Source organism: Bos grunniens, chromosome 9 (assembly GCF_055505025.1).
Source record: "Bos grunniens cultivar Pamir isolate PY7600 chromosome 9, Bosgru_T2T1.0, whole genome shotgun sequence".
Lineage (NCBI taxonomy): Eukaryota > Metazoa > Chordata > Mammalia > Artiodactyla > Bovidae > Bos > Bos grunniens.
Window position 1 is genome coordinate 71,549,741 of NC_141173.1, and position 19,216 is coordinate 71,568,956.

The 19,216-nt window shown below is 38.0% G+C and overlaps 2 protein-coding genes across 2 annotated transcripts; both read left to right on the forward strand.

Moving 5' to 3' along the window:
- Positions 1-263: 263 nt before the first annotated feature.
- LOC147366124 (trace amine-associated receptor 6-like) lies at positions 264-1,568 on the forward strand. Its single transcript, XM_086316144.1, has one exon. It carries the CDS (start codon positions 264-266, stop codon positions 1,299-1,301), a length of 1,038 nt encoding a protein of 345 aa, XP_086172270.1. The 3' UTR covers positions 1,302-1,568.
- Positions 1,569-7,744: 6,176 nt separating this feature from the next.
- On the forward strand, positions 7,745-8,776 carry LOC147366125 (trace amine-associated receptor 7a-like). The gene has a single exon (XM_086316145.1). The coding sequence runs from the start codon at positions 7,745-7,747 to the stop codon at positions 8,774-8,776; it is 1,032 nt and encodes a 343-aa protein (XP_086172271.1).
- The last annotated feature ends 10,440 nt before the right edge of the window (positions 8,777-19,216 follow it).

Consider the following 19,216-nt stretch of genomic DNA (forward strand, 5'->3'; position numbering starts at 1 on the left):
GAAAATTTTATCAAATTCAAGGAATGATGCGTTAGTTAAAACTAATCCCAATGTTATTGTTCAGTGTAATTTTTGTGCTTTGTTATTAAACACAATTGTGATTTTTACAATAAGGAAAATGAAAAAAAAATTGTAATAATATCTGAAAATTTCCTCAGATATCCTAGTGGATGTATGTTTTTCCCCTAGGTGTACTGAAAATCAGAATCCTATGTTCATTGTGAAAATCAAGGACAGAATTCTTTGAGTGTAAACGACAGATCATGAGCAGCAACTCATCCCCCACTGCAGCTGTGCAGCTCTGCTATGAGCACCTGAATGGATCCTGTGTGAAGACCCCCTACTCACCCGCATCCCGTGTGATTCTGTACATGGCGTATGGCTTTGGGGCTCTCCTGGCCGTGTTTGGAAACCTCCTGGTGATGACTGCCATCCTTCATTTCAAGCAGCTGCACTCACCAACCAATTGTCTCATTGCCTCTCTGGCCTGTGCAGACTTTCTGGTGGGAGTGACTGTGATGCCCTTCAGCATGGTCAGGTCCGTGGAGAGCTGCTGGTACTTTGGGCGAACTTTCTGCACTTTTCACACATGCTTTGATGCAGCATTTTGTTACTGCTCTCTCTTCCACCTGTCCTTCATCTCCACTGACAGGTACATTGCTGTTACTGACCCTCTGGTCTATCCCACCAAGTTCACAGTGTCTGTATCATGCATATGCATCAGCATCTCCTGGATCCTGCCCCTTACTTACAGTGGTGCTGTGTTCTACACGGGTGCCAATGAGAATGGGCTAGAGGAATTGTCTAGTGCCCTCAACTGTGCAGGAGGCTGTCAGATAGTTGCAAATCAAAACTGGGTATTGATAGATTTTCTGTCCTTCTTTATACCTACCCTTGTCATGATCATTCTCTATAGTAATATTTTTCTTGTGGCCAGACAACAGGCTAAAAAGATTGAAAATACTGGCAGCAAAACAGATTCATCATCAGACAGTTATAAATCCAGAGTAGCCAAGAGAGAGAGAAAAGCAGCTAAAACCCTGGGTATCACTGTCATAGCATTCATGATCTCGTGGTTACCATACAGTATTGACTCATTAATTGATGCCTTTATGGGCTTCATAACCCCGACCTATATTTATGAGACTTGTTGTTGGTGTGCTTATTACAACTCAGCCATGAACCCCTTGATCTATGCTTTATTTTACCCTTGGTTTAGGAAAGCCATCAAAGTCATTGTGAGTGGTCGGGTTTTCAAGGATAGTTCTGGGAGCATGAATTTGTCCTCTGAACAAATGTAAGCCATTGGGTTGAGGAGGTTGAAGATATCTTTACATTTTCCAAATGAAATGAGTTTTAGAAAATCAAGTAAGGTTTTTCATGAAAGAAAACAAATGGCTTTTTCAGTTTAACTGGATGAGCCCTTGTGTTTCAGTCTTGTTAGGATGTGCACTTCCCTTTGCTTCTCCAAAAATATTTATTTGACTAATAAATGTTAACTCCCTTATTTGTTAACTACTGCAGAACTCACCGTAGCCCCGTCTCTGCAGACAGTCCACTCCCCTGCCACACACATTTTTATTCCATTAACCATTCCTTTTGTATCCTGTAAACATTTCAGTTGTCTCTGATTTCCTTTGTCTCTTTTTCAAAGTGGTCTACTTATTTCCAACTCCTCAGAAATTTCTCTGTGATTAACTTTCTCAAGCTTGTTGCTTTTTTTTTTTTTCCTTTTCTGCTTTGCTCATATTCCCAGAAAACTTTTGGGTTTCAGTTAAATCTATTATGCTTAAGGTCTGCACTGGTGTCTGTCTGAGAAATTGACTCCAGCATCTTCTGCATCCTGTCTCTGGCCTACAGTGGTGCCAAATTGTACACAGATGCCCAAAATGATAGGATGGAGGGATAAGTAACTGCCCTCTGCTTGATGAGTGATTGTCAACTTGTTTAAATCAGTTCTGCATATTGGTAGGATCTCTATTGTTTTTCATACCTAGCTTTGTTAAGATTCTTCGGTACAGAAATACTCTTCTTGTGATTAGAAAACAGATTAAAAAGATTTAAACATTACTAGAAAGTAAAATTGTTACCAGAGAATTGCAAGAACAGAGTGGCTAAGACACAGAGAAAAGCAGCTAAAACCCTGGACATCACAGTTTAATATTTTTGGTCTCATGACTTTTCAGTGTAATCAATTCATTCATTGATTCTTCTTTGAGTTTTATAGCATTTAATATGCTTATGAGATATTTTGCTTCTTCAGTTACTATCAGATCAGATCAGATCAGTCACTCAGTCGTGTCCGACTCTTTGCGACCCCATGAATCGCAGCACGCCAGGCCTCCCTGTCCATCACCAACTCCCGGAGTTCACTCAGACTCACGTCCATCGAGTCAGTGATGCCATCCAGCCATCTCATCCTCTGTTGTCCCCTTCTCCTCCTGCCCCCAATCCCTCCCAGCATCAGAGTCTTTTCCAATGAGTCAACTCTTCGCATGAGGAACTGGCTCTAAATCCTTTGATTTATGCCTCATTTTACTTTGGTTTAAAAAAGTAATAGGACTTATTAAACTGGAAATATTAAAGGACATTTCATCAATCAAAACTAAATTCTAAAACAAATTTTATATTGATGATTTGAAAAATTTAACAGTGATCTAGTGATATATTGAAAATTTCTGAATAATTGTTATATGAAATATAGTGCTTGAAAATGATTCACTAAACTGGGAAGGAAAAACAGTACGTCAATTTCAGCAGCATCAGTTTTACTCTGTTATTTTTTGAGAAGTGAACATCCTTTGAGCATTTGATAAAAACTTATTACTTACTAGTGGTTGACACAGTGGTCATAATTTCTAATTTTCTCACATCTTTACACTGTCCTGCTCTGTCAGTTGTTACTTTTCTCTTTCAAGTCCCTGTTATTCTTTTACCTTTCCTACCAAGCTTAGCTTTTTCTTCTTTCATTTTCAAATGTTTCTTCCAAGTTCTCTGTTAATGTCTTTCTGTGAACTCAGTTTCAGTTCAGTTCAGTCCCTCAGTCGTGTCCGACTCTGCAACCCCAGGACTCGGTTTAGTTTGCTTTTAGTTTTAGCAAATTGATTCTTGGGGTCCAGTCTTTCTGCAGCTCCTAAAGATCTCTGAGCCATATCCATCAGCTTAAGACCCAGGATGAGATTCATATTTTATATTTTAGGAGATATTTTGTAAAGGTAGGAATAACCATGAGCAATATTTGTACTGCAATAGTAGTTTCTTTTATGTAACAATTTTCCCATTTCATGAAGTTTGTTGCTTTTACCTTCCAGCTCATGATGGAGGGCAATTGTCTTTTATTTTTCCCCCTATATGTACTATTTGGAGTTTATAGCTATTCATGATTAAAATAACACTATTATTTATGTTATTGAAAAATGGATAATTTAAAAATGTTAATGTGGTATAAAACTTTTTGAAAAACTGTTAACCATCTTGCTTCATGTATTTTACAAAATCAAAACTGATTTATCTGAGATATTAAAAACTAGAAGAAAACATAGTTTTTATAATTTATTGGTGGAATCATGATAGAATATAGATTCATGCACTAAATTTAAATTTTTCAACTTCAAAGTGAAAGAAAGACATGTTAAAGAAAAACACACAAACTTGGAAAAGCTACTGGCAGCAAACAGGATGAAGAATTAGTAGATTAAAAAATATAAAAAGAATTTACAAAACATTAAGATGGAGATGAATATCCCACTAAACATAAATACAAAATTTTATAGAGGTATGGTTAATAAATACATTAAAATGTCAAATGTACATGTAATTTTAAAATTAATTAAAATCTTATACAGTTTTGTATCTCATATTTGACAACACTGGATCATTAATATCAGATTAATTAGAGTATGAGAAGTTGAGTACTCTGCTGAAAGTTGAGCACTTTCATAAACAATTAGGAAAAACATAATTTAGCATTTTCTTTTAGAGGGGAATTAAGATATTTATGTAAAATTTCAAATCACACATGTCACATGACTCTGTAGTTCTGTTTCTGGCAAGCAAGCATATGAAGAGAGTCAGGCAAGGAAGGAAACGTGACAAGGACATTCATTGTATATCTTTCAGTTACTAATTACAATAAACTAGGATTCATATGGTGTAAATTAAATTATGCTCTACCTTTGAAATGAGATGTTATGAAACCATTAAAAAGCACAACTGACCATTAAAAATAGCAACTGACAAGGAAAGAAAACCTCAATATACTTCTTTGACTAAAATCAAAAGAAAACAAAAGCAAAACATCTGACCTAAATTATAATGCAACGTATAATAAGCCCCCATATTACACTTTTACAAAATGTACCTTTGTGTATAATAGTGTCTGTTATGGGGGGATTTACTTTGTAATTTATCTTTAAAATGTTAATGTTTGTGATAAAATAAATGTATTAAAATTGATGTTAACAACGCACATCTCTATTTTTATCTAAGCATTGAAGTTAGTTTTATCTGTGTGCTTGGTGTTTTATTTTGGTGGACTAACATTTGAGTATATATCTTTGGTATATTTTTGTCTTATCTAATGAAACTAAATTGTAGGTACGTTGGTATATTTTAGAAACTACATCGTAAAGATATTTAAGTATCTCAGGATTTATATCTTAATATTTTTAAAGTATTTTTAATGGTTTCTTTCAGTAGATCTTTAATGCTCTGACTCTTCTGTATATTAATTATGTGCTGTACTCAAGAGCGATGGAAGCTACCAGGAGTTATGTTTCCATGTTCCACTTGTGCTTTATTTCTACTCTTTAGGTAATTTTTGAAAAGTGATAAACGTGCACAGATGTATTGAGTAGATGCACATGCTTTTGAGAGACGACATAACCTCCCAGCGTGGCTGTTAGGAGCCCTGCCCCTCAGGGAAGGCGAAGGTGCTGCCAAGTCAGGTCCTTAGGGTAGGAAAACGCATTCCTCAGTAGACAGACCTCAAAAAACACCCACAGATACTGTGAGACTGAGCTTTCTGAACATGGATGCCACTATGGGGATAAAGGAGCAGAATCCCTATATTTATTGAGATTTTTTTCTTGTACCTGGTGCAGTGTGAGGCTAAATAGATTTAAGAGTATTACACAAAAATATAAATCCTATGTACCATCCCTGAGCAGGTGAAGCGAACATTTGTATCTGTCACCACGGGCATTTCATGTCCTCTCCCTTCCTAACCCTTCACCTCTGCAGCTTGGCAAAATGAGGTGGGTGGGGCCAAGTTGTGAGCAGGTCTCCTTGAGCTCATGCCGCTCCCCACACTGCGCCTGCGCTACAGCCGCTCTCAGCTTTGCGAATGTGTCCCGCCCCCATCTCGGAACCTCAAAACACACTGCCCTCTCGGCCTGGGAAACCCCTGTCTGTTTTTACCTTAAATATCTCCTGGATCCTCTCGACCTATATTTAAAGTTACCTTCTTGGTAAAATTACCTGTGAATACAATTCCCATGCTTCACTGTGGTGACCTCCACTGCACTCTGTTTATCGGAGCCATCACCACATTGAGTTGTCTTTACTTGTCCACATGTTAGCCTCTCACATAGAGTTAAGAGAAGTAAAATAAATATAATGGATAAGCTCTAATTTATTTAAAAATCCTATAAGGTGATAGGCAATCTACCAGGAGGAAAGAAAGATTTGAAGCAAACTGAAACACTCATAGCTTGCTGGTGAGAGCATAAAATGGTCCAGCTACCTTAGAAAATGTGTACTTCCTTGCAGAGTTACACATACACTTCCCAATATGACAGTCCCAAGATGAACAGTCTAAATATTTGTCAACTGGTATATGGATAAAATAACTGGAAGACAATTGAATTCAGACAATGGAATTCCTTTTAGCAATAACGAGGAATGTGCTGCAAATGTTCTCAGACATGGGTGAAACTCACAGACACTGAGCTGAGTAAAATAAGCCAGACAGAGAAGAACACAAACTGTGTGACCTTTTTGACACAAGATTTTTAGGCCTTGGAAAGTAATCCCTAGCCATAGAAGGGAGATTCGTGGTTCCCCAGGATAGGAGAAGGGATATGTGGGGTGAGATTAAGTATAAAAGGGCCTGAGGAGAAATACAGGGTGTTGCTTCCCTTCTTGGTTGTGAATACAAGAGCAGATACATTTATCATGTCATCAGTCTGTACCTATTAAAAATGTAAACTTTTCAAATATATTTTATGCCTCAATATTAAAATATTTTATGCCTCAATATTAAAAAACTGATTTTTTAACATAAGTAGAAGTCATGGAGAAGGAAATGGCAACCCACTCCAGTGTTCTTGCCTGGAGGATCCCAGGGATGGGGGAGCCTGGTGGGCTGATGGGGGGTCGCACAGAGTTGGACACGACTGAAGCGACTTAGCTACAGAAGTCACTGAGGGCTTCCCAGGTGGCACAGTGGTGAAGAATCTGCCTGCCAGTGCAGGATCGGCAAGAGACATGGGTTTGAACCCTGGGTTGGGAAAATCCCCTGGAGTAGGAAATAGTAATCTGCTCCAGTATTATTGCCTATAAAATTTCATGGACAGAGAAGCCTGGGAGACTACAGTCCATGGGATTGCAAAGAGTTGAACATGACTGAGCAACTGAGCACACCACATAGAAGTCATTCATCAGAAAACATTTTTTTGAAACATAAGCTCATCTATTCTAGAACATTAAGAGGAAATGGAAATTTATCAGTGGTAAAATATGGAGTATAATATAGGAATGCTCCCATTCCAAAAGTTCTTTCAACAATTTATTTTTAAAAATATCTTCCATATAGTGCCCATTACAACAAGAAAAACATTAGCAGGAACAATGTTTTATTTGTACTTGCACTTCCTTGGTTGTTTCATGAGGCAAACATTTTGTCCTCTACTCCTCCTCTTTTCTAAATCTGAATTATTAAAGTTAAACTTGAAGCATTCAACTGTTTAATATACGATTCTATTTTTTTTTTTCTTTAACACAAACTGATACTGGAAGAGAAAAAGGACTTATCTGAAAGAGTTCTAGTGACATTCAACGCAGAAATCATAAACAAATGCTTCTAAGAAAAATGAAAAGGCAGTAACTAATAACAGTAAATAATATGACTTTCCATTTCTGCTCAAAGGTTTTAAAGGCTAGGCATTATTATATTTCATGCAAAGGTCAAATGACATCAGGAAATTATAGGACATAAACTTAGTTTAGCATAAACATAATTGTTATTTAATTCTTTCTTTCTAAACACCTTGCACTTGTGGGGATTCAATCTTAAGAGCTTTGGGGATTGAAATTATGGAACTATGTTCCTGAGGGGAGAGAGTGTTTGGGGCATTATCATTGCTCTGACAAATTAGGAAAATAATGCTAATAAAATGTGGCATTCGGACATGCATCATGTAATAGTTTCTTGAAGACAAACTCTTCTCTGAAATGAAGGATGAGGTAATACAGGAAGTCTTTAAAAAATTTAAATAGACAGCATTTTATGTAACAATGAAAATTAACCACTTATTCATTTAGAAATGAATCATTTTACAAGATGAGGATACGAATCACTTTCTAAACATGTAAGTGAAGATTTGCACTTATAAGGAAGCAAAGACAGAATGCACTGGCAACTACTGACATTGTATTTATCTTTTCTTTAAGGACATTTCAAAAGCAGGAATGACATCCTGGGCCACAGAGGGTGACAGGTTTCCAGGTATCAAATCAGAGAATCATGAGCAGTGCATCTCCTTCTGTTGCAGCTGTGCAGCTCTGCTACGAGCACCTGAACGGATCCTGTGTGAAAACCCCCTACTCACCAGGCCCCCGCCTCATCCTGTACACAGTGTTCATCTTTGGAGCTGTGCTGGCTGTGTTTGGAAATCTCTTGGTGATGATTTCCATTCTCCACTTCAAGCAGCTGCATTCTCCTACCAACTTCTTGATTGCTTCTCTGGCCTGTGCAGACTTCTTGGTGGGAGTGACTGTGATGCCCTTCAGCACAGTGAGGTCCGTGGAGAGCTGTTGGTACTTTGGGCAGCGTTACTGTCAACTCCACTCCTGTTTTGAAGGCTCATTCTGTTACGCTTCCATCTACCACTTGTGCTTTATCTCTCTGGACAGGTACATTGCGGTCACTGACCCCTTGGTTTATCCAACCAGGTTCACTGTGTCTGTTTCTGGCATGTGTATTGCCTCCTCTTGGCTCTTTTCTATTATTTTTTCTTTCTCTCTTTTTGGCACAGGAGCAAATGCAGCTGGACTGGAGGATCTAGTAAGTGCTCTCACCTGTGTGGGAGGCTGTCAAATTGCAGTGAATCAGAGTTGGGTATTGGTCAGTTTCCTTGTATTTTTCATCCCCACTCTTGTCATGATAACTGTTTACTTCAAGATTTTCCTCATTGCTAAACAGCAGGCTAGAAAAATTGAGAGTCTGAACAACAAGACAGGGCGATGCTCAGACAGCTTCCAAGACAGAGTGGCCAAGAGGGAGAGAAAGGCAGCGAGAACACTGGGCGTCGCAGTGCTAGCGTTTCTGGTCTCCTGGCTGCCTTACTTCCTGGATTCCATCATTGATGCCTTCCTAGGTTTCATCACTCCCACATATATTTATGAAATACTGGTTTGGATTGCTTATTATAACTCAGCTATGAACCCCTTGATTTATGCTTTCTTTTATCCTTGGTTTCGAAAAGCCATCAAACTCATTGTCACTGGCAAAGTCTTGAGAGCGAATTCCTCAACAGTAAATTTATTTTCTGGGTAAGTCCACATTTTAGATGGAGGAATTGAATATAGATTCACTGTGAACGCTCCATTGGGTAGAAAACTTCATCATATACATGCAAGATCTTGTAAAGTAAAAGAATAAATTATGCTTCCAATATGATCTAAAGACTTAAATTCAGTTTCATCATTCTTTGGTCAATATAACATAAAAACCTGGTTGTTATGGAAACAGCATGACCTTGGAGCCAGAAATGTGGCATTTTACCATTGATCTTGGGCTACTACCTGTCTCTGAACTTCACTGTACAGTCTCTAGTTATTAATCCCTTCCTTGCAGCATTCTTGAGAAAATGTAAGAGAATATATGGGGAAGGATGTAGTATATTTTTTATTCAAAATCTTCTTTTATCATTTTATAATAGTTTAATCCCTGGTTATAGCTTCTCTTTATTCCTTTGTAATATTTTCCATTACAATGTAAATGCATGTGTGGAATACTTAGAGAGGTCCTGGTTGAAGGAGAGCAAAGTGGTAAGTCTGCACTGTCAAGCGGTCAGATTTATGAGTTCAGAAGCGTGAGTTCAGTGTCGGGTAAAATCAATCCAGAGATCGATTTATTGACTGATCACATATATATATATATATATATATATATATATATATAATATCAGAGAAGGCAATGGCACCCCACTCCAGTACTCTTGTCTAGAAAATCCTATGGATGGAGGAGCCTGGTAGGCTGCAGTCCATGGGGTCGCTAAGAGTCGGACACAACTGAGCGACTTCACTTTGACTTTTCACTTTCACGCATTGGAGAAGGCAATGGCAACCCACTCCAGTGTTCTTGCCTGGAGAATCCCAGGGGCGGGGGAGCCTGGTGGGCTGTCATCTATGGGGTCGCAGAGTCGGACACGACTGAAGTGACTTAGCAGCAGCATATATATATTATATATATATATATATCATATATATAATATATATATGAGAAAGGCATGGCAATCCACTCCAATATTCTTGCCTGGAGAATTTCATGGACAGAGAAGCCTGGTGGTCTACAATCCGTGGGGTCACAAAGAGTCAGACATGACTGAGTGACTAACACACAGACATATATCAGTTGAGTTATGTACTATGGGAAAGATAATTGATGTCATACATAACATTCATTTGTCGAGTGGGCTTCTTCCTGGTGGTCCTCTGCTCATAAAATTTCACTTGAGTCTAGAAATTTTACTAGTTAACATATGTTTAGACCACGCACGAGTTTTTAAGATTGTCGCTCATATTGTACTTTATCTTAAATTAACTTACAATTTTGATCACTTTTGCATTGTTCCAGAAATGTTTTATAAGGCTTTTCATTGATACACAAGAAAGCCCAAATTAAAAATGTATTAAAAAAATAGAACACTGAAGTGAAGGGCATAAAAGGATGACAGACAGAGGCTGATTAATACATTTTACATGACTCACAAATTTTCACATTGGATAAAAGCCAGCCAGCTTTTCAGAAATGAAGCCTTGTTTTTGGTACAAAGATTGGAGGGTGCTATACGTCTGGGTTATTAAAAGTAAATTAAACAAATTTTTACATAAATTGCTTGATTCTATTCTAACTCCCTGGTGGCTCAGCGGTAAAGGATCTGCCTACCAATGCAGGGGACGTGGGTGCGATCCCTGGATTGGGAAATTACCCTGAAGAAGGAAATGGCAACCCACTCCAATAGTCTTGCCTGGGAAATCCCATGGACAGAGGAGCCTGGTGAGTTACAGTCCAATGAAGTAAAAAAAAAGAGTCAGATTTTATTTAGCAACTAAACATTTTAGTTTTAGTTGCTAACATTTTAACTTTTGTTGTAATCAGACATCAAGAATTAAAAATTAGAGCATCGTGTCTCCTGAGCAGAAGTGAATTCACATCAATATATTCTGATTTTTTCTACTGTCTTGCTTGATAGAAATTAGTCATATATTAGAACATCATTTCTATTATTAGACATATGCTTTAAATCAATAAACCTTTCCTGAGATAGTGAATTATTTCTGACTACATTGTACTATACTTGATTGAAGTTGTCTCATCTTCATTTGGTGGTTAAGATGATTTAAAGGTACTTACCTGCTTAGTATTTAGTTTACCCACAGTTCTTCAGTTCTGACATTGAAAATCATCAATTTATTTTGATTTAGTGCTTTCAATGTAGTAACTTTCTTTAATCCTATGCCACAAGCCATAGGGAGTCATACTTCCTCATTTTAAAAATGAAAAAGCTGGATTCAAATAAGCACTTCTAACATATAGTTTAATACGTTTACACTTGTTTTTCCTTTTTTAGTAACCTTTTACACAGCTAGACAAATCATTCAATTTTACCACTTTGTTTCCTAGAGCTATATATTATTCTATTTTTAAAAATATTTCTGAACTTTCTTTATAAAAGAATACACTCTAGGCTTCATTTCTCTCTTCTATGAATTAACTCTATTCATGCGGGACTTGTCCACTTGCCTTTGCTTCAGTGAACACTTATTGAGTGCTTCTGATATGCAAACTTAAGAATGCTTTATTATAGACTACTCATTCTTTGCTTGGGACCATCTTACCTGCCCTATTCAGTCTTTACAACAACACTATGTGAGAGGAAATATTATGACTATATTAAATTATTATTAAATTCTAGGTCACAAATGAGGGACCTGAGGCAAAGAGAGATGAGTCTTATGCCCAAGGTGGCATATTTGTTAAACAATAGGGTCAGTGTTCATGTCCAGGGGGTCAGAAAGTGAATAAGTAGTAACTCCTCCTCCCCTGATGTGGCCCAGCCACTGAAATCAAGTTATTGAAAACAAGAAATGGAATATTTTCTGCCGTATCAGTTAACAGAGGAGGTTATGATCATCAGCAATTGCAGCCACCATGGAGAATGAACTGGTAACCTTGAGGGAACTCAGGAAGGAAAGAATACCTGCCATCCACGGCCACATGAATTTCTTATGTATCACAGTGCTTATAGTACTGCAGACGCTATGCACACTTATTTTGTGGTTCTTGGGATCATCCCTTGGACAGAACATCCCTCTCTGTCAGACTTTGGCAGGTGAATTCAGGGCCAGAAAAATTCCCAGACCAAGAATATCACGTTAGCCAGATTTTCTTGACCATCCAATCATTTGCCCTCTGCGAGAAATGTACAAAACACTAAAACTGAAGGTAACTTTGAGATGATCTATTCTGAACCATTACCTTTTACTTTTTAACAGAGAAACTCAATTTTTAATATTTTCATAATACACATATGCATAATAGACATAAACTACACATACGAATAATACACAATTTGATGAGTTTTGACATTTGTAGACACCTGCAAATTCATCACCAAAATCGAGACTAAACTTATTTACTACTCCAAAAGTTTGTTCACGTCTTTAGTAATGTCCTTCTTGTTCATCCCTACAAACTCAGCCCCCTTCTGTCCCCAGGTAGCCACTGATGAACTTCATGTTACTCTACACTAATTTGTACTTTCTAGCATTTTATATAAATGCAAGCATACATATATACACTTATTTTTGTCTGAATTATTTCACTGTGCTTAGTAATTTGGAGAATAAGCCATGTCAAAGGATGAATCAGTAGCGATTTCCTTTTTCTTTGTGACTGACTCAGTAGTGTTGCACTGTGTGGTTTGGCCACAATTTATTTATTCTTCTTATTTGTTGGTTGAATTTGGGTTTGAACCATCATTTTTAAAATGCAGGCTGAAGTTTAAGTGACCTGAACAAGGCCAGGTACCCAGAGTCTCATACATTCGCAGAGTGGGGCTAGCCACCACCCAGGGAATGTCTGGCTGGATTGGGTCCTGCTGGAACAGCCCAGTGGTCCACTTTCATCTGCTCCTTCCTTAGGTCTTGGCACAACCTCCTCTTGCTAAGAATTGCCCCACCTCTGCTCGCTTATTTGTGGCTTGCCTGCTTCTAATGATCCATGACCATCCATTTGTAGCTCTGTTTTATACTTATGCAAATTACATATTTGAATTATATAAGCATATATTAATTATAATTCAGTTTAATAAAATATTTGTTATAATATATTGATATATTGTATACTACATAGAAATGCATACTATATATGTACATGTAACTAGAATGAATGTTCTTAATTCCAAACTAGCTTTAAAGAACTTTATAGGATTTCAATCATTATTTTAATTTTAACTAGAATGATGGTTTCAAAAATAAATTCTCTGATAACTTAAAAAACATGACTCCATTGCCTTCTTGGACCTAGTGTACTGATGAGAATTTTGATCCCAGTATGATATTCACATCGTTTTCATAAACCTGTTCCCTCTGGTCTCTGTTCCCAGGCACTTTTGAGAATTTCTCTTTAGACTTGTCCATATTTAGTGCCTGTGTTTATTCTGTTTTCCTTCTTTAAACTTGATAGGCACTTGCATTTCAAGTTTAGACCCTTTAGCTCAGAATAAAATGTCTCAAGCATTGTTTTATGATTTTCTTGTCCTCATTCAGTGTTTTTAAAAAAATATTTTGTTTATTTGGCTGCATCCAGTCTTAGCTGAGGCAGGCAGGATCTTTGTTCCATCACGTGGGATCTTTTATTGCAGTGCACAGAATCCAGAGCACACAGGGTCAGTAGTTAAGGTATGCTGGCTTAATTGCTGTGCAGCACGTGGGATCTTAGTTTCCAGACCAGGGATCAAATTCATGTCCCCTACATTGCAAGGTGGATTCTTAACCACGGGATCACCTGGAAAGTTCCCTTGTCCTCGTTCTTTATTTGCTTTTTCTGGGATTAAGAATCTCTGCCATGCTTTATTAGAAAGAACATTTTTTCACCTTAGTGGTAAACTTTTATTGTATATAGTTGGACTGTATTTTCTCTACCCTGCTTTTTCCATTAGTTTGCTCCAGTGAATTTTTATCTTTCAGAAATATTTCAGGGGCATTTCAATGGAATTTTAGGAGGAAGTAAACACTGTGATCAGTTAACAGGGCTTATCTTCAGAGGGCATGTGCAGTTCAGCCAGTCCATTGTGAAAATGATGAAATGTTTAAGTTCAGACCTGGCTAGCACAGGGAAGACAGGGATATTCCATGACATTTAGGTTGTGTTTCAACCTGGAGTCATCCAAACTGAGTTATTATCACACACAGTGACTAGACAGCCCTAAGATCTAATGCGAGCTGAGGAAGGAAGATATGTAGAGGACATTGGGAGTCTGTGGTTGGAGAAAATACAATGATGTATCATTTCCCATTTCACTCAATTTATTCCATAAGAGGTTAACATATATTTCTGAGAAATATCCATTAAACACAAATAGATTATGTAAAGAATCAAGTCCATAACTAGATTCATAAAGAATCAAGTGTGATTCAGTTTCACACTCACTTGTAAAAATGCTTTAAATATTATTATTACATATAATTAATGTGTGTGTACTTATTATGTTTTATCGATGGCAATTGCTGTTGATTCATAGTTCAATACTTCTACCCTCCTTTGTGTTTGGTTACATCTAGCTTCTAATCCAAAGAGACAAGAGTACAAAGCATTTCACTCTCACCCCTCCCATTAACAAGCTTCTGAGTTTGTGTGCTGGAAAAATCACAACTTTAATGCACATTTCTCTTGTTTTGTTTTAATGAGGAAAGTCTCACACTATCAGTCATTGGGGAGAGAGTTTATTGAATGGATTTTTAAGAATGCCTGAGAGTTTCAAAATCTGCAAATAGGGACTGAAAACTTTGGCTAATGCAAGATAACCAAAATTTGCCTCCAAATTCTGTCCTTGGTATTAGAAGGATAGAATGAGAAATATGATTACTGCCTCTGAGAAATATGATTATTGTCTAATCTTATCTTTATTTGAGGCAGATCACTTTCTCAAGATGTATGAGCATAAAAGGAAGAGTCAGATAGTGCAAGAATTTTAGAGGGTTTAGGAAGAGCCTCCAATTTTTACCTCATCTCAGCACAAGGCTAGTTGTCCTTAATTGGCCAAACATGAGAGCAGCAAATAACCTAGGTTCCTCTAATAAGTTTTGAAGGTAGCAAAAAAGAAAACATAGAAAAATGCAAGACAACTATTTTCTTTTCATAGCAGACATTAGATATTGCTTTTTCTATGTGGTTGATTTATTGGACATATACGTCTATTGGAAGAAATTTTACTATTTTAAATATTTGGAATTGATCAGAGGATGCCCTGATTTATTTTAAGGCTCTAAAAGGCTTACCTGCTAAAATACCACCTTTGCTATTGAGAAGACTAATGGTTCCTGGAAACTTGGGTTTCAGAAACAATAAAATTGGTGAAAAAATCCAAGGAAACCACAAATGCTTGCCAAAGAATAACTTTGCCAGCTAAGGACTTCACAAACAGCAGCAGCAGCTGCAGGGACAATTTTATGTTTTGGCAAAATTTCATAAAAGAGAAGTATGGTTTTTTTTTTTTACTCAGTCATGAATGACTCTTTTGATTCTATAGACTGTAACCTGCTAGGTTACTCTGTCCATGGAATTCTCCAGGCAAGAATCCTGGAGTGGGTTGCTGTTTTCTTCTCCAGGGGATCTTCCCGACCCAGAGTTCGAACCTGGGTCTCCTGCATTGTAGGTGAATTCTTTACCATGTTTGATATTAATATTATAGGAAACACATCATTTAAAAATAAATGGCAGTTCTATAAATTGAACAAACAATATGAGACACACATCTCTTTGCTCTTATTTTTCTCCTTTTCCTCTGATTGATGAGGAGTTGGCCATAGACCAGCTCTGATTCCCAGACTGGCTTTTCAATATAACTGAATTAAGATTAAAAGACAACACTGAAATGAATAAATATTGAGAAATAACTTTACAAATATGTTTTCTTCCATGTAGGTTCTCTGCACCATTTAGGAACCTGGTTGTCACCTGAGGACTTTGCTTTCCAGCAGCAAAGCCATGAGGGGGCATCCTCCATGTTCCTCGTGGTGGCGGAGAATTCACACTCCATCTTCCCTCAAACCCTCAAGGTCATCAGATTGTACCAGTCTTGCCTCTCTCCAATACTGTCAACTGGCACAGGGTCCTTCTTCCTTTTTGCATCTTAATGTTAATACCCGGCACTCTGTCATTCTCTCCAGAACTACTCTCAATATATATAGATCTTAAACATTTTAAGTGTGAACATGTGCTAGTTGAATACTACATAATGTGCTTTAGAATTAGTAACCCCAATAGTTGTCATAATAACCTTCTGTTGAAGGGAATATTATTATCCCTATTTCACAGCTGAGAAACTAAGTCCTCGGTCAGTTACAAAGTTGGGGAGAGCCTGGATTCAACCCTAGGCAACTGGATCCAGAGCCCATGCCTTTTTAAAAACACAGTTTTATTTATCTATTTATTTTAGGCTCTGCTGGGTCTTCCCTGCTGTGTGGGCTTGTCTCTAGTTGTAGCAAGCGGGGCTACTCTCCTGTGGTTCCAGGGCTTCTCATTGCGGTGTCTTCTGTTGTTAAGGAACACGGGCTTTAGATTCGGGAGCCTCAGTAGTTGCACGGCAGGAGCTCAGTAGTTGTAGTTCCCACAGTCTAGAGTACAGACTCAATAGTGTGGCACACGGGCTCAGTGGCTCCTAGGTTTGTGGGATCTTCGTGGATCAGGGATCGAAACTGCATCCCCTGCACTGGCAGGCAAATTCCTCACACTGAACAATCACTGGAAGACCCCAGAGTCCATGCTCTTGACGAAGTGCTAATCTGCCTCTAACAGTTTCTAGAAATTCCGTCCTTCTAGGATATCATCTCCAATTTGCCTCTGTCTTTACTTAGGACTTGTCATTTACCAGCTACAATCTTTTGTCTAAAACTCCCAGGACTTCTAGTAATCAAATTTTTTTTTAATTTTTCATTTAAAAGGCATATCCATTAAATGTTTGGAATAAACCAATGAAGTGTGCAAACCATTTTTCACCAACACATTATTATTTCTGCACCAATAATCAGATATTCAACACAATATTGATATATCTGCATGAATATTCAGATAAACTAATTAAAAACTAAACATTAGAAATAGCCTATGTCAGTGTTTGTCACCAAATTAATTAGACATAAACTTACAATGTTATCCATTTTAGAATTTTAGAATGTGGACTTGTACTAAAACCTGAAATCCCTCCAGTTTAGGTATGTCATCACCAACACCAGCCTTTCAGGCTAACTTGCTCTAGAATGCCAAATGCAAGTCACCTTTCACCTCTTGCTTGCTGGAATTCATTACTATTCTCCTCACCCACCTTAAATGTCAGCACCATCATTCTACTCAGTCCTTAGGAGTGAAGTTGTAAATTGGCAGTAAAGATCCCGCACCTGTCTTATTATTTTTGTTAATGCTTATTATATTTCTAACTCTTGTATACTATACTAACCTGTACTATTCTATGTTATTGGTAACATAGTAATTCAGTTTAAGCATAAGTTAAATCCTTTCCTACCTTACCTCTAGTCACACAACTCTTTATGGTGGGTATTATTACTCCCAAGTCAGCACTGAGCAATCTGATGCCAGAAAGTTCAAGAAAGTTTTCCAAGATCGCATATCCAGGCACATTCTGATTCAAAGCCCTCTACAGTCATTCTCTAGGGACACTGTCTTCTTAGCTTAGAAGATGGTTTCCCCATATAGCTTATATCAAACACATGCATTGTAGCTCTTACATTTTAGAAATGACAAAAAATATATAAATCAAACACAATGAGAGAAGAATTACAGAAGTTCTCTTCCAATAATAATGCAATTGATAATAAAGCTCTCCACAGTATAAGGAGCTGTACTCACTGGTCTCATCTCAAACAGTTGTCCTCTCTAACTAAGTTCCTCATCACCTCTCTGGCCTTGACTGACTTATTGGTGGAGGTGGTTCTGACATTCAGCATAGTGAGGAGAATGAGGAGCACGGGGTTTGGACTGAACCTGAATCCCTCTTTTGTCTCTGTCACTGAAATTAACTTGTCTAGTTTCAAAATTGGCTGGATATTGAAGTGGGGAAGGATGTGCTTCCATGGGGGAAGGCTGCACATGGGAAATTTCTGTACCTTCCGCACAATTTTGTTTTGAACCTGAAACTGAAGTGAAAGGGAAATTCGCTCAGTCGTGTCAGACTCTGCATCCCCATAGACTGTAGCCCGCCAGGCTCCTCTGTCCATGGAATTCTCCAAGCAAGAATACTGGTGTGAGTAGCCATTCAACCTTATTTTTCAGTAAAAGGACTTTTGAGGAATCCCCAAGCATGTTTGGACCTGTGTAGGCAAAAGTAGGCAAATAGAAGGGAGGATTAGTTTGGGACTGTAGGATTAATTTCCATAAATGGAAGACTGGGCTTGGAAAAGAGGGAGTCAAGTAGAGCAGTAGCATGATAAAAATAAGTACACTTTCACGTTATCACTTACTATCCTCAATACATCAGATTAACTGCAGCAGATTTTAAAAAAGGACATCTTCCTATTTTTAGAGCATAGAGCACATAGAAAAAAATAAGTGAAAGAGTCAGATAATAGTTCCATTCAATGAATGTCATACAGAATTACACTGTTACTAAATTAAATTATAGATAGACCAAAGGAAAATTAAAGATTTTAAAAATACTTCCTATGGGTAGGAAAAATATTCTATTGTTATATATTATACCAAAATCTCTAGTGCAATTCTGAATATGAAATTTCTTTTGAGCATGTAGTGAGTATGTGAAACTCAGCAAAAGAAAAAGAAAACAAAAGAGCAGATTCTTGCATTCACTCCAGGATAGCAGTAGCAGTGTTAGTTGCTCAGTCGTGTCTGACTCTTTGCCACCCCACGAACTATAGCCTGCCAGGCTCCTCTGTCCATGGGATTCTCCAGGCAACAACACTGAAGTGGACTGCCATTCCCTTCTCCAGAGCATGTTCCTGACCCGGGGATCGAACCCAGGTCTCCTGCATTGTAGGCAGATTCTTTACCATCTGAGCTACAGGGAAGATCACTTCAGAATAGTCTTTCCTAAATATCACTACCCAGGTTGGCTGACCAAGGCTTTCTAATTACACAAGCATGTAATGCTTTTGTTGGTACTGTATTATGACCTCCTTAGCCTTAGATGCAATGGCAACCCACTCCAGTGTTCTTACCTGGAGAATCCCAGGGACGGCGGAGCCTGGTGGGCTGCAGTCTACGGGTTCGCACAGAGTCGGACACGACTGAAGCGACTTAGCAGCAGCAGCAGCAGCAGCAGCCTTAGATGACTGAATTAGAGTTGGCAAAATGATTCCAGGAAAACTCATTAGTAGGTAGGCTGCTAAGTCGCTTCAGTCGGGTCCGACTCTGTGCGACCCCAGAGACGGCAGCCCACCAGGCTTCCCCGTCCCTGGGATTCTCCAGGTAAGAACACTGGAGTGGGTTGCCATTTCCTTCTCCATTAGTAGGTAG